The following is a 16,607-nucleotide window of genomic DNA, read 5'->3' on the forward strand; positions in this document are numbered from 1 at the left end:
GAAACTATTTAGGTGCTATGCGTGTTCAAAAGTTGGGCACATAGCCAGGTACTGTACCATGAAAAACTATTATTGGAATGATAATAATTGGTACAATGAAAGAGAGAATTGGAATTCCTCTAGGTGGGGATTTCAAAAGAAAAGTAGGTATGGGAATACATGGGTCCCATATCAGGTTCTTACAACTCAGAAAGAAAGGCTGAGTGCAGAGAATCTCCAAAATGCATGGGGGACATTTAAAAAAGAGTTGGAAAGTATCAAATTAGAGCTTTCTCAAATTAAAGGAAGAAGGGCTAATGAGAATAGAGGGAAACACAATGTGAATATGCCCTAACGTTTTCCCTTCACCAAGTTTATATTTTACAGGATAAACAAGGATTCAAGATTATGTAAAGGAGAATTCCATGCCTTACCTTGTCCTGTGGAAAAAAAAAAAAATTATAGAGGACCTTATGTATTTGTTTTTTTTTTCCTTTTTACACAGAAGGAGAAGCCTCTAAATTGGTATGGTACAGTCAGGTTATACAAATTCAAAAACATTTTTGGTTTTTAATAGTTAGAATGACCTGCACTGTGAGGGAGTAAAATGGTTGCTGCTTTAGTTTAGTAGGAGAGTAAAAAGTACTGAGGCACAATTTTAATTTTATTTTTGATATGATTTGCCTGAGTCAGATTTTGTTTGTTTTTACTCTTTGTATTAGCAGCAACATGTTTGTGACATTTTTACATAGAGTGCATGCTGCTTGATAACTTCAATATATGTTATGTGTTTCTGTATCAAAGCAGGATTCAGTCTATAGTTTTTTTTCTCTCCAAAGTTTGTCTTTTGTTGTTTGTATTGTAAGTTTGATGTGTGTGTAAAGTCTTCAAGGTGGGGTGTTTTAAAATCAATTCACTCTACAAGTCTGCATTAGAGTTACCAGTCCAGTCTGTTCTATGCATTTCTAGTTACAGCAAATGATGTTTATGGTCTGTACCTGTCCAAAACAGCTAAAACAATGATGTTCCTTACAATTGTCTTGCTCTATTTTAGATGATCAGGCAGGAAACTGAGGTGGAAATACTGAGACAAAGTTGACAAACAACTCACTAGTGATTTGGCTAAGATAGTGCTGCACACTTTAGTGTAGTGTATCTTTTTAATTTCTGAAGCCAGTATTGGTTATGTTCACACCTATCGCTGAATTGAGGTGCTAATCCAGCTATGCTGATTAATAAAATGTGCCACAGAGTTTCTCACCCTACCCCACAATAATAAAGGATTTTCCCTGTGTGGTCTCATTCATATGATAACCGTGGTAAGCAAAATGTGTTGGGTGTTGCAAACACCAAAGTTTAATGGCCATGGGTTACTGCAGAGGCCTAAAATGGGATCCAGCCCAGACATGGGTGGAGTAGTGTCACGTGGGTAAGTGGTGTGTACAGTGCACAGACAATGCAGCAAAGTAAGCTGGAAACAAAGCCTCTAAAAGTGTGTGAGATTTTCTAACTGGCAGAAGGGTTCAAATTATGAATATAAACTGTGAGTGTTTTTATAATTAGGTTAAATATTACCTCACAGTACCCTAAAACTTAAGCATGTGTGAGTGTTATATAATTTGGGTCTCAGTGATCCTTTCACTTTCAGCACAAATACATATTATACATGAATGGGTGTCCCTGAATGTTATACCTTTTTGTATTTAGAGGGCTCTTTCCTTGTGAAGTCCTTCGCCCTCTAGGTGGGGATTTGTAAGAAATCGTGTATTTGGGTGCCATTATTTGTGATATATATAAATATATATATATGTGTGTTTGTGGCTCTATTATGTTATACACTGAGTATGGGGGGGAGCTCTACTGATTACTAAACTGATTACTATAAACCAGTTTTTCAAGTTGCACCCGAAGCCAAATCTCCATATCTAAGGGTTTTTCTGTGGATGGTGGGACAGTACGTCTGCAAGAAGCCATAAAACTCAACAGTTACTGAACAATGGGCAAGGTGTGGTTGTTATCAACCCCCATCTGATCAGTTGGTATGTGGGGGGCAGTGGCTGAAAGGTGTATAAATGTGGGCTGGACAGTGGTCAGGAGAGCAACCTGGAGGGGAGCAACCTGGGAAAAGAACCTGGGAGGAGCACCTGGGGACTGGATCAGAAGTGACCGGCAGGATGTGAGACAGACCAGAGAGAAAAGGCCATGGCTAGAGAAAAGGAACGAGACCACCATGTTCTTTGTATATCGGTAGCTATAATGTAGATTTTGTCATTAATCTGTAAATGTAAATAATGTATAAATATTGTGTTTGTTAACTAATCATTTAAGTGTAACCATCCATTGATTTGCTACTCAATATATTCATTTTAATATACACTTATTCGTGTGGGTTATTTGTCTGCTTCTCAAAAGAACCGAAACCCTAGTAAGAGGGGTGATTAATATTATTATTAATATTAATATATTATTATTATATATAGTTCAAATCTTACAACGGTATTTTAAATTAATATTAATTAAGAACTGTGAAACGTGAAAGAAAATTGCACAACAGTATTAAAACAGATGGTATTAAAATAAGTGTAATCATGTGATGACAGTAGCGATAAAAAGTAACATAATACTTCCCCTACAAAACATTTACCACTTTGCAAGGCATTATTCATTGTATAATGTAGTTGCATCAACTCCCTTACCAGTATTATAGCATCCTGGATTGTTGATCTCAACTGATGCCTTCTCATCAAACTCCATAACCAAACGGTTATCATCTGCTTCTTTGCCCCCCAGATCAGGACGGGCGCTAGGCGATAGCCAAAGAAGATGATTGTGCCTGCGAAGGTGTCTTGAGAAGAACAAGTCAGATCCAAAGGTTGACACATCATCTGGTAGGTTACCCACAGGCAAGTGATAATACCTGATGTTAGAGAGGATTATTTAGCTATAATTGCAATGTAGCCAATATAGCAGATAGAATTCAAGAATATTCCCTCAACAAAATTCCTATATTTTAGAATCTAAAAAATTAAAAGGTTCATTGTGAAAACACTTATGGCAGAAAGAGGTGATTTTGAAGGATGTTATGGGAAGAAAAATTAAAATGGGAGGAATTTATTATGGAAAGTGTAAGCATTTCCATTTCAGAAAATTATTTAATATCAGGAATAATGTTAGGGTGGTGAATGCAGTGATTTACCTTGCCATCTCAAAGGCCTGGGAAAGACAACTATCCAGGTTTAGATAATGACGGATCATGCGTCTGGCTCCATGGCGCTGCCAATCCAACACACCATAGCTAATATCATCTGTTATACGTACAGGTACAAGAGGGAACTCCTCCAGAACGGGCATTCCAGCTGCTAACCGTCTTAAATTCCAATTAGACTGTACTGCAATCAGAGTTGGGCCACGTCTTTCATCCTTAAAGAAGAGAGGTCATTTTTATGGCAATAAGTATAGATCAGCTGTTTCTTATTCACAGGTGTATTTCTATATCTAGCTTACCTTATAGCTAAGGAGCAGTCTCTGAATTCCTCTGTAGACTGTTTTTAGGTCTGTCTCTGCTCGTACTTCAAATATATGTTTCTCTGGGGGCAGGAGTTCAGGATCCACTCTCTCCTGCATGGCAGTGTGTTCTGCTGTATACATATTGCTTAGGTTTGGCATCTGGTTACTGCGGACCTTGAAAGGGTGAGAAGAGTGCATAACAAATGTAATCCATCAAAATGCACTATATTTAACTATAATCACCACATATGTCGAACACAGTTTTAAACTCTGTCCTGACTTTGTCAAAAAACAATAGTGCAAGTCAATATTTAAATATTCACACTTTTGTAGTTTTCAGTTATTTATCTTTCTGTTCAGCAGCTCTCCAGCTTGGTATTTTAGCAGATATTTGGTTGCTATGGTCTTATTTACCCGGCAGTGGTCTTAATGAGAGACTGGAATAGGAAATAATAAAAAGTAACAATAAAAATAAAATTGTGAGCTTGCAGAATAGTTTTTTGGTTTCTGGGGTCAGTGACCCGCATTTGAAAGCTGGAAAGAGGCAGAAGATGACAATTTAAAAACCATAAAAAAGATGAACAATAAATTGCAAAGGAATAGGGCATTTTATAAAAAAAGTTAACTTGAATGTGAACCACCCCTTTAAAGAACTTTTTATTATCAGTCAGATTTTACATAGCTCAGGTTTTTAAAGCTGCATCTTGCTCTTACCGTGTCCACCACAAAAACAGCTGATTTTCGCTGGGAAGGGATGAAAAGACCAAAGAGTGCTTTGTGACCCTGAGAATTATGATACAGATAGATGTGTCTGATGCTTCCTATGAAATAACAGAGCAAATCCACATTTAGTAAATCGACCCATACACACTACTAAATGTTATTAATGGGTATAGATACATCATGCAAACTTTAGTAATAAGTAAAAGTTGCTTCAGTAGTTGATACAAACAGTGCATCCCTTTATACATGTAAATATATGAATATATGCGTATAGACATCTAGATATACCTGTATTTATTTCTAAAGAAGCTACATATACAGTTCATGGAACCCTATATAAAAGTGATATCCAGGTTCTTGATACAAATATTGCAAAAGAACCAGTGTTCTTTAAAATTATGATTGCTCCATCTGTAATTGGAGTTTTCACTTTGTTTACCTCTTCCTAGAAATAATGCAAACAATGGAACTAACTTCCTTATAGCAATTAAACATGCCGTAAAGAGTGAAGTTTCAGGAGATGGAGATTAAAAGATATTACCTGGCTCCAAGTAGCTGTACTGAGCTAGGGACTTCATTTCTAAATGTTCTAAGTCAAAGGTGTCTGCTTCCCGTCCTGAAAGGTGTCGCACCAGCTGTTTGTTCACCATACAGACACAGCCAAGCTGACTTACTGCTCGCATAATTAGAGGAACCTAAAATCCAAAGTAATATTATCAAATCATCACTAGAACAGAGATTACACTTTCAAACTACAAATTAAACATTTTGTATTCAAACTTTGACTAAAGAGGCCATGTGAAAGAACAAACTAAGGTATTACAAGCACCTGGAATATCTGTTCTAGGGCTAATGCTCTATAATTATACAATTATAGTACTTGAATATGTATTTGTGTTAACATAGTATTAACTCCTGACATTTTTAAAGCACACAGTATGGCTACTTCTTATACTTTACACAGACTGTAATAACTGATGCACACTGTTTCTCTATCCTATGAAAGGGGATAATACCTGGGTCTCATACACCCCCTCAATATCAGGGGCGGAGAGGTCTGCATTGATTTCATTGATGTGTTCTTGGTACATATCCTCTGGTACTGTATATTCATAAAGATGGTAGACTGGGTTAGACCGAGGTAAGATTCGATTTACCTGAAGGAGAGTTAACCAGAAGTCAATTTAAGAAGAAAATTCAAATCAAAACAAGTTGCAAAACAAGCCAGAAATAGGCATTCTGATCAAAAACCACATCATTGTGCATTAAATGTATATTCCCTTATGTAATAAAAAAGCACTATGTTTGCCCAGTAGCCCATATCTACCAATAAGATGTTAGCTTTTAAAACATGTGACCAGTAAATTCTACCTAAGGATTGGTAGCTGTGGGTTATTGCATCAAGTCAAACTTAGTGCCTTTCAGTACAGAGCCCAGAATGTTTTTTATGCAAAAATCTTTTTAAGCTGCAACACAGTAGGCAGTTGCTCACCTTCCGGTAGACCGCTCCCTCTTCCGGTTTAGGGATGCGCTGGTTCACAAAAAAAACACGAGGAATGTTGAGTTTAATGCAGTGCAGGTCATTGCCAATAACAGCCCACAGGCGGAAAAGCCCCGGCTGGCTGCTTTCACCAATCTGTAAAAGACACCAAACAGTTCCATCTATTAGGAATTTTAAACTTACCTCGAAACCAGAACAATAAAATAAAAGACCACATACTTGCACAATCTGCCATGGCATGTCTAGAATACTGCGTGCAGTCCGTCTCAAAAAACTGCCAAGTCCAGCTGCCTGGGTTTCTCGTATCACTCCTCCTGCACCTGGTGCCACATCTCCATCCTCCAGTCTTCGTTTCTTCTGTCGCTCTTTTCGTTGACGTGCCTGTAGCTCCCACTTTTTCTTGTGGTAACGGAGCCAGACTAGACGTTCTTCCTATTGGTTCAAAATGTATTACCATTCCAAATTTTAATCATCAAAATGTATCACAAGGGAATACATCATTGCTTTTTTGTAGCAAGTAAAGACAGGACTGCTCACCTTGGTGGTACCTAGTGGAGGTGGCGGTCCCAAAACTTCACGCCAAGACTGGGTAAGAGCCAGGTTCTGGGAGTCTCCTTGGCTGTCTTCAGCTGTTGGGACACGCTTTCTTTTGGTGCTTATTGGCACTGCTGGTTGCAGACGCTTGCCTATTCCAAAATCTTCCATGTCTGGAGTTTGCGAGGAATCCGGCTGCTGCATCTGGGCAGTGATCTGGTTCAGATAATAAATTAGTTAAAAAACACTAAACTATACAAAGAACAAAGGCAAAAATGTTATCTGAGCCAGCGAAAACGTTAACAAGTCAGGTAATATACGCGTAAACTTTTCTGACTAGTATAAACAAAAAATATATGTGGGTATATAATGTGTTGCGTTTTCATTTTTCAAGCAGGTCTGAAGTTCAAGAGTTAATATTGTTCCATCACAGTGTAAAGTGATTCAATATCCTCCCCAGCTGAAAAATTGCATTAGTGGAAATCTTATTATTTCATGGCATCATGGAGAAGAGGGCTGCTACCTCTGATCTAATTACTGTAAAGAAATGGTTTGACGTGCAAGTCACAATTAAGGATAGCTCAGAGATGATTATTTAGGGATTTCTGCTATAAAGCCACTCTGCCTTTAACAAACTGATGGCACTTACTGGATCATTAGCACGATTAAACAAAAATGATGATGACTGGACAAAAACCTACATAAAACCAATGTATAATTAACCGTTTTCAAGAATATCTTGCAACTAAAGACAATCCAAACAATGTAAAGGTATAACATTTATAGCACAGTTACTCTTGTTTTTCTGCTAAGTAACCAAAACTATGCTAATGATGACAAAAAGAAGGCCCTTTATCAAAGTATTCAGCCTTGTAAACTGAAATACCATAAAGGATTGCAAACAATCTTAAGAATGCTCTGGCAACAATTTAAAATTATGTTAACAAAAATATCTCAAAATAAGCAGCTGCTCCTGCAGTAAAGTGGATAACTAGCAGAAAGGAATATATAAATTTAAAAACACTCTGAACTTTCATATATGATATTTAACTACAATTAACGGTCAAGTACCTGTCTTTTGCCTTCACTGGTGAACAGCTCATTGATTCGTTTTTGTTTGTAGATATCATTTTTTTCCAGCAGCTTTTTATGAAGCCAGTCTGGATGACGTACACGTGGGACAGGATTCTTCACCTAGGAGAGACACAACAAAGGGTATGACATACAAGATTTAACAGTGTTAATGCCTTGCGCCACAAAAATTCGAAGACATTACGCAGAAGTGACTGCTGGAAGATTTCAAGCTACTTGCAAACTTTATGAATAGAAACGGTAACTATCGCTGCAGATACCTGCTGGTGTATACAAAAGCACACTTTGCTTTGATTCCATATGAATCCCCAGATACATAAACTTCTTTTTTAGTTTTAACAAGTTTGACTAAAATAGGGAGATCACGCAGCACCGGCAAGCGCCAAACTTCACAGGTTATTGTTCCTCTGTGTGTCTTATACAGACAATGTCCCCTACATACCTGCTGCAGTGCTGCTGGGATGGTAATAATCTTCTGAATTGCACTGCCCAATCTTTCTATGTAGTAATCCCAGTCTAGAATCTAATGGGTAGAAATAGGGTTATAGATAAAAATAAACCACAGGTGCTAATAGGAAATATCAAAATATTACATTGATTATGAACTTACAGAACGTATATCCAGGTCCTGCAAGGAAGGATTTTTTAGCCACTTTCGCAAGTAATGCCTTTTTACACCCACTTCAGCCTGGAAGATTGCCAGGGGAATGGCCCTGCGGAACAAAAATATAACTAAATAAAATTACCAGACCCCAGTCTTCCAAATGACTCAAAAGGTTTTAACAGCATACACAAAGCCCTTTTTGTTTTCTTGGAGGCATAGGAACAAATGAAAACTATCAAAGCAGCCCCATAACAGTCCAAGGGTGAAAGAAATCGAGCACAGTGGGCCAGTCATCCACAATACAGCTATACCTTCTGTTCAAAGAAACCACCTGTTAAGGGCAGAACATTCAAATATAGAACTTCGGAAAACATATAAATTGATAAACCTGCTGACAAGCAGTTAAGCCTAGCTGCCTAGGATATGCTGATCACTCTAGTGGAGTACGCCTTCAACCGCTTTAAAGGCAGCCTGTTCATTGCCTCATAAGTCAAGAAAATTACTATACAAATTTGACCCAACGGGCCTGCAACAAATTTAAGTTTACTATGGACATACTATAAACTGACACAGGCTATTACTTGGCTTAACCTACCCCCCTATGTGAGGAAGGGTGTGCTTTAAGTTTTGTCCCCGCTAAAAAAAAAAGCAATACATTTAGGTTGATTGTGGGCTGGAAAATTGAGTTTTCTTTACAAGATATTTAAAAAGACTTTGCTTGGTCAGATTCTGGAGATTCTTGGATCTTAAGGGTAGAATACTGCACTGACCAAAGTGTGGATTGACACTGCGGATTCCCTCAAAATGCTTCCCCTTTAAACATTTCTAGAGTTCAAAACAGGAAATCATGCCCAGACATGGATTCTGCCTCAACGGAGGCTGATTAGACTAACAGATCAGCCTAACCATTAAACTGGACATGAAAGGAGAGCATCCTTTTTTTAGAGTGACCATAAACTGAGGTAGTCATTAGCAAACTGTGCCCAATCAGCATAACATCACATGATGTCTCCAGCCAGGTTGGCTGCATGCTTAAAGGAGAAGGCAAGGCATTTTATGCCAATAGATTAGCAACATCAGTGCAAGTCCAAGAACACCTTTTAATCTGTAGAAAGCTTTAACATACCTGAGTAAACAACCCTAGAAACTCCCTGTTTGTTAAAGATAGCAACTGCCATTTTAGCTAGGACTCTGTAGTTTCTGTGCTGTAGCTCTAGCCACTGGTAACTCAGATCATACATTCAGATGGGAGGGGGAGTGAATTCTTATGGGAGGGGGAGCAGGAGAAGGGAGAGAGCTGTGCAGACTTTTCCTGGAGAAAGAAGGATTTTTTCGAGAGAGGAAGTTTGATACCGAAGAACATGTTTATCCAAAGGAAAACAAGAAATCCAGTGTTTCTATTGATAGAGGACCCCTTCACCAAGCACCAGCTATAACTGCTTGGACTAAGCAGAGGCATGTGGGCACAGGAGCAAGAAAGCAGTTAAGCGGGTTGGAAACTGCCCTGAAAGTGATGTGCCAAGTGACCCAAAACATGCAGGACAGGCAGGTTTAGGCTGAAAGATATCTGGAAGTGCCACCAGTGCGGGAGGCCGAAAGATCTGACTAGACCATTGGCCCCAAGAAGGTGAAGGCTATAAAAGAAAACCTCACCATGAGGCCTCTCAAATGTTCCCTGCCTGTAGATTTCCTCTGCTTGGAAATCTCTCTCCATACTTCTTACTATAGTACACTTGGGGGCACATTCATTAAGGCACGAATTTTCGCCAATTAAAAGCACGATTGGAAAAAATTCGGAGTAACCATGATAATTTCTGATGTGCGAAAATTGTGCAAAAATTATTTTCTTGGTCGTACGAAAATAATGTGGTTGTGATCCGAAAGTCACAAAATTTTCATATCTGAACGATCTTAAACAGCGCAAAAACCTTTCTGGCGTTGAAATTCAATGCATGATTTTGGAAGCCTTTTATAGGACTCAATGGCACCAACCTGGCCAAAAGAATGTCACGATACCAAAGCTTGAATAAATTCTGAAATGGTCACAGTCTCAAAAAAATTACTTTTTCGTAGAATTTAACGAAAATCACAAAAAAGTCGTACTATTTTAATGATATTATTGTGGTCAATATGAAAAGTTCTAACACAAAAAAAAAATAGAAAAAATACAAATTTTTCTCATTCGTGGTCAATCGTGCTTTAATGAATGAGCCCCTTGAACTAAGGGTTCAGTATGCTGGAAGAACAATTGATATGTCCTTTTTTGTAGGCACCAGGCATCATAAAACAGCTTTGTTGTTTAACAGCATAGTTACCAATTTATTATACTTTTTCCTTACAACTATCTTTGAATGTTACATAGTTAGATACTGTAATTAAAATGGGTTGGGGGGGGGGGGAAGAGAAAAAGGTTCATCAAATATAACCCTTCCAGATTAAGAGTGGCTTAGATAACTTTTTGAACCAGTACAATATCCAAGGCTATTGGGATTGTAAGATCTACATTATAAGATTGTAAGCTCTACGGGGCAGGGACCTCCTTCCTACTGTGTCTCATACCACATGGCACTTATATATATATGTATTTATTGTATTTATTTATTATATCACTTGTCCTCCCTGTGTGTAATTTTGTATTCTGTAAGATTGTACAGCGCTGCGTACCCTTGTGGAGCTTTATAAATAAAGTTATACATACATACATACATACGTATCTGTATATGTACTGGTTCAAGGAGTTATCTAAGCCACTCCTATCTGACAATCTGCCAACACATCATCACCAGGCAGGACATTCCACAACTTCACTGCTCTCATTGTTCACATGGTTCTGCCCCAACAGCTGTTTTTTTTTTTCTTTTTGGATGGAAAGCTCATCAGGGTGCCATAGGGAAAGAGTAATCTGTCATTAGTTGATCATTTAAATGTGAGTACTAGGGAGCCAATAATTTAATTATATAAACCTTAATGTAGTCTTGCACCCACTTGTGAAATCTTGTTTCTAATGTCTTCATACTTCTCATTCTACAATGTTGCACAAAATATTACATTATTTTAAGGACTTCTGCATTTTCAGGTTAAATACTGTGACAAAAGTCCAGTTCATTTTAACTGTAATAGACCATTGGAAAGGAAAAAAAATATCTAAAGAACATCATTTATGAAACTGCCCTATAATATCCATTAGACACCCCTAAGATGTATAATATAAAATGCAGTATTCCTTTGTTGCTACCAAACTCAAAACACCAATGTATGTGGTAAAGTTGAGGTGTTCTAACCTCTCTGTGACTGGGGAACCTTCAGGTTTGCGAGAGATGACATAACGACAGCTTAGACCGGCATCCTTGACCATCTGGTCTCCCAGAAACTCAGCTAGTCTTTTTGCAGTACTGATGGAAGTGGACTTCTGTTCTCCATAATCCTCCAGTCGTCGGGACATAGAACGGTTTTCTGAGATTAGTTCAAATAGTTCAGCATCTGGCATATTGGCTGCCTACGAGTAAAACAAGCACAGGTTACTGTGGTCTTATTGGCTCTTGATCAAAGCTACTGCTGCCAGTTTACTTCCCAGAACATGACACCTCTGTCATTATTGGAAGAAAATGCATGTTATTAGGTTCTCTAAACTCTTGTCCTGGGTCTGTGAGGCAAACTTTGCTGCATGAAATATAAACACTGTGCTTTCTGAATCTCCGAGTTCATACATGACAGCTCTGATTGTACACAAGGTTAAAGCAGTCAAACTTGCCAAAATTTGGGGTGTTTCAGAAGCTTTTTGATTGTATGCAGCAACTTACTTTAAATCACATTATATCAAATTGCCATCTGGCAATAGCCACAAGATTCAGTTACAAATAAAATTAGTTATCAAATTCCTACATTTAAATGCTTTTTTTTCTCACTCACCTTGCTGTACAGCACATCTAGCCAGTAATCTGCCACCTTTGCCACAGATGCATACACCTCTTCAAGGGTACTACCCTTCAGGAAAGCCTCAAACACAGAAGACTGGAAGATCTTTATCAACTGCAGCTCTCCTCTTCGCTTAACCTCAAATCCTTTAAGCTCAGCAAGTGATCCATCCTCATTAAACACAGCATACCTGTAACAAGAAGTTAGCTTTAGGACAGGTCCTTAAAGTTTTCCATCAGGTATAAACAACATTTCACAACTCTTAGGGTGAAGACACATGGAGCTACTAGTAGCATCTACTTTTCAAAGCTACTAAACTCCAGAAAATACCCTGCCATAGACAATAGCCTCTGCTAAAACAAACATAGAGACAATTATCAGTAATGATCAGCATTATCTATTTTAGTAGCTGCTACTAGTAGCTCTGTGTTTCTTCACCCTAAGGGCTCTGGCACACGGGGAGATTAGTCTCGGGGAGACTAATCTCCCCGAGTTGCCTACCCCTGCCATCCCACCGGCGAACATGTAAGTCGCCAGCGGGATGGCAGACGCGGCGGCGGGATTTCGCGCAAATCACCGAAAAAGACTTGCAAGTCTTTTTCGGCGATTTCCTGAAATTGCGCTGCCGCGTCTGCCATCCCGCCGGCGACTTACATGGTCGCCGTGTGCCAGAGCCCTAAGAGTTGTGAAATGTTGCTTAGCAGGAAAAGCAATGCAGCTAGTTGAGTACTGAAGACAGGGTACAATCCCACCTTTTCTTTAGCTTCTTTCCCTCCTCCTTGGAAGCTGGAAGGATCATGGCCAGATAAGGGCCATCCACCTCAAAGAAGATACTGTTCTCAGATCGTGTTATGTAAGTGAGGGTGGCTGGGTCACTCAGCTCTTGGTACTGGTGGTTTGTAAAACCCTCCTAGGGATGATAACACAGACAGACATCACATAAATAGTGTGGGAAAAATCAACACTTAAAATACATATCTTTAGTACTGAGTTAAAACTGAATGCGGATTTAAAATAAACACCTTTGTTTACACTATTGACTATATAACCATCTGTTGTGTTTGGACAATTTCACCTGTTTACATTTCCCTTCACCAACAAAATTCACAGGCATCTCACGCTGAATTTGATCCAATTTTTTTTTTTTTTAAAGGTGTAGTTAGAAACAGTCACAGCCATTAAAATATTAGCAAGTGAATTGTTACACCAGGCAGCCCTACACTGCCCGAACAGGTGTTGTTCCATTTATTTGGGCTCCATAGTTTCCTTTTAACCCCCCTCACCCCTGTAACCTGGGCACTTTAATTAAATGAACATAAGAAGCTGTGTAAAACTGCGCCTTCTTTACCTAAAGGTAACGATCAACATTGGGATTTTGAGCATTTTGTGGGAGGGGCAATATCCTCCAATTGGCACGTAATTGCACAGTGACAGGCATTTAACAGGAATGGGCACTTGCTAGTGATTTCCATGTACTGTAAGGGGAAGATTTTGAACTTGAAAAAAAAAATCATAACAAAAAGTTCAAAATCTTTCCATCTGCCATTATCCTACGCTGAAATATTTGCTTGGATTTTTATTATATAGAGAGTAGAAATGTGTCAAGACCCATTAATTATTGCACGGTTCGTATAAGTACAAGTGAGCTCTAAATCCATCTTCTTGACAAAAGAAGCCCCCCTAAGATATAATGGATCTGTCATTCAAACTCAGATTCCCAACACCTAATGAAGAATGAATCGAGATAGATAGATGTTTAGAGGGGGAGAGTAAAGATTAACATGATTAATTCAGAAACCGGTCACAATGTTATATTGATTATATTTAGAAAATGTGTTATTTCAGTATGATGAAGCTTATATTAAATTTTTATTTTCACAATAGTTCCCTTAAGTAAAGCTTGGGTAATCGTGATCAGAAACAGCCGAAACTGTTGTTGCCAAGTAATGTATTATCAATTCATAATTAATCAGTTAAGTCAACTCTTTTATAGAGCGGATACAGAAAAAAAGTAGAATACACAAACAAATTCATTAAAAAAAAAAAAAAAAACGTATAAAATAACAAAGAAATAATTTGTTTGGACATATTGTCCGAAAATGAAATGTTCTACGAAGATGAAATGCACCTTTAGATAAGCGTGCTGTCTAAAGTGTCAACACTGCCCTCTGCTGTATACATTGTAATTTTTCTGCAGTTCTCTTACCTTTACCAGAATGTTTAGCATGGCTCCTGGGTATGATATGGTTACTTTTGGCTTTTTGGCATTTGTCGATTTGATTACAAAGTTCTCAGGAAAACTGTTAGGAAGAACACACCAAATGCCATCCGTATCTAGTTCAAGTGGTCTCCTAAAGAAAAAAAAGTTACTATGAAAAGTAGTGATAACTCCAGACAAATATATTAAGGTACAAATCTTTTTATGCAGTGCCTATAAAATGTATTTATGACTATGGAAGTTATGCTTTACTGGCAAAGAAAATTAACTCATTGTATTTGATTTTTTTTATTTTTGATCAACAGAAATACACCTTTTCTTTCTAAAATAATTTAATTACAATTAAGAAAACACAAAATAACGGAATCATAGTGGCTTATTCAGTTCAAACGAGTGCTTACTTCAAGCAAGAGGAAGTTTTTTTTATAGACAAAAACATGGCTGTGCCATGGGTTAGCCTATGCCTCCAATCTCAGTGAACATTAACATGGAAGAAGTGGAAAAGAAAGCCCTGGTCACCTTCAAAGAAACAACACCAAATCATTGGTTTAGTTATGTGGATGACACCTGGGTCAAAATTAAAGCATGCAAGGTTCCAGCCTTCACTCGGTGGACAAAAACCAGCAAGGGAAGATGTGAGAGAGCAAACTTGCATTTTTTTGGCTGTGCAATAGTGATCAACAGGATACAGGAAACCCACTCACACTGATCAGTATTTGGATTCCCACCACCCTCTGGAACATAAACTGGGTGTTATAAGGACTCTACATAATCAGGTTGAAACGGTGGCAATTAAAGCAGAGGCTAAAAGAGAAGGAATAGAAACATCTGAAAGGTGCTCTGAAAACTTGTGGGTACCCAGACTGGGCTTTTATAAAAACAAAAAAGTCAGGCAAAATGAAAAGACCAACACACAGAGGGGGAGGAACACAGCAGGTGAAGCAACACAGTCATCCTATATGTTGCTGTGACATCAAAGACGACTTTGAAAATTCTCCTAACATCACATTCCTGTGTTTTTCAAACCCAGCAAACACTCAGACAGAAGTTGGTGCATTCTAAAGACCCAACACCAAAGCACATGAAAAGCATTGTGGTCTTTGCTGTCCAGTGTAGTGAAGAGTGCTCTCACTTATACATTGGGGAAAAAAAACAACCTCTCTGTAAGAGAATGGTCCAACATAGGAGGGCTAACTCCTCAGGACAAGACTCCGCAGTCTATCTACACCTCGAGGAAACTGCTTTGAGGACAGTAACCTGCTTATTTTGGACCAAGAGGCCATTTATGCCCCTGAACAGAGGAGACGGTCTGCGACACAGCTTGTCAGTACCTTACAATGCTGCTTTGATATCCTTACCCCGGCAATTTCACAACAATTTACCACTTCCAATCACGTACTTTGAGATTAAGCCTCAGTGAGAATCACGGTACCGTTGTGTCTGCATCATACCGTCTTACACCTGTCAGTTTCAGCCAACACCTAACTGAATAAGTTCAATGGAACCATTGTGATTGGATGTCTGTAACTGTACAACCCTAAAGGGTTTGAACTGAAGAAGCCACACAAATGAGTGGTGAAACATTTTCAAGAAAACTCAGAAAAGTCCAGTTGTTTTAGACTTAAAAGGAGAAGGAAAGGCAAAGTCACTTGGGGGTGCCAAAATGTTAGGCACCCCCAAGTGACTTAAATCGTCTTTTACCCCGGACTGGTGCCCCTGTTCGGAGAGAACAGCCCCAGCCCTGGGTAGCTGCAGTGCTTCCTCCTTCCTGTTCGCTTGCGCGCGCAGAGTGGAAAAGCTGAACTTTAACAGAGAAGTCGGCTTTTCACTTTACTGCGCATGCGCCTGTCGTGGGGTCCCGGCAAAACGAAGCAGGGAGGAGGAAGCGCATCGCCCCAGGTACCCTGGGCTGGTGCTGTTTTCTCTTAACAGGGGCAGCAGCCCAGGGTTCAAGGTAAGCGATTAAAGTCACTTGGGGGTGACTAACATTTTGGCACCTCCAGGTGACTTTCCTTGTCCTTTAATTCTTCTAAATACTGTATATCAGTGCTGTCCAACTGGCGGCCCGCAACCCCCCCTGTGTGGCCCCCCCACCTGTCTGGCTGCTTTGATGGCTTACCTTTGTGTAAGATTTAAATAGTATCAGTACTGAGATTAACTGGCCCCCTGCATGGTTCTCACCTCAGGCTGTAATCCCCCTGTATTGTTTAAACATGTAAACCCCTGTGTTTTTCACACCTTTTAGTTTCTGCATTGTTCACCCCCTGCAGTGTTCACACCTCAGGCTCAGGCTGTAATCACCCACATTGTTCCCCTGTTCACACCTCAGACATTGTATGTAGTGCCTGGGACTATGTATGTGTATATGGCAGGGCTGTGGAGTCGGAGGCAATTTTGGGTACCTGGAGTCAGAAAAAAATGAACCGACTCCGACTTCTACTAAATTTAAATGGGAATAAAAAAAAAAATAAAGCAAGTTTAAATGTCCCAATTCACAAACAGTCATAATTAATTACTTCTCTGCTATAAGAATA

General features: G+C 39.0%; 1 protein-coding gene across 1 annotated transcript in view; it reads right to left on the reverse strand.

Moving 5' to 3' along the window:
* pole (polymerase (DNA directed), epsilon, catalytic subunit) overlaps positions 1–16,607 on the reverse strand; it is a 47,914-nt gene that overhangs the window by 10,684 nt on the left and 20,623 nt on the right. Inside the window, exons 23-38 of the mRNA XM_004910635.4 lie at positions 14,062–14,206; positions 12,608–12,765; positions 11,850–12,045; positions 11,222–11,436; positions 7,947–8,049; positions 7,779–7,859; positions 7,316–7,438; positions 6,248–6,460; positions 5,930–6,142; positions 5,702–5,845; positions 5,226–5,366; positions 4,751–4,904; positions 4,201–4,307; positions 3,484–3,660; positions 3,176–3,399; positions 2,676–2,896 (exon numbers count right to left, since the gene is read on the reverse strand). Of these exons, the coding sequence (XP_004910692.2) occupies positions 2,676–2,896; positions 3,176–3,399; positions 3,484–3,660; positions 4,201–4,307; positions 4,751–4,904; positions 5,226–5,366; positions 5,702–5,845; positions 5,930–6,142; positions 6,248–6,460; positions 7,316–7,438; positions 7,779–7,859; positions 7,947–8,049; positions 11,222–11,436; positions 11,850–12,045; positions 12,608–12,765; positions 14,062–14,206 (2,615 nt within the window). The remainder of the gene's footprint in view (positions 1–2,675; positions 2,897–3,175; positions 3,400–3,483; positions 3,661–4,200; positions 4,308–4,750; positions 4,905–5,225; positions 5,367–5,701; positions 5,846–5,929; positions 6,143–6,247; positions 6,461–7,315; positions 7,439–7,778; positions 7,860–7,946; positions 8,050–11,221; positions 11,437–11,849; positions 12,046–12,607; positions 12,766–14,061; positions 14,207–16,607) is intronic.

The sequence above is a fragment of the Xenopus tropicalis genome, chromosome 1 (genome assembly GCF_000004195.4).
Source record: "Xenopus tropicalis strain Nigerian chromosome 1, UCB_Xtro_10.0, whole genome shotgun sequence".
NCBI classification, from domain to species: Eukaryota; Metazoa; Chordata; class Amphibia; order Anura; family Pipidae; genus Xenopus; species Xenopus tropicalis.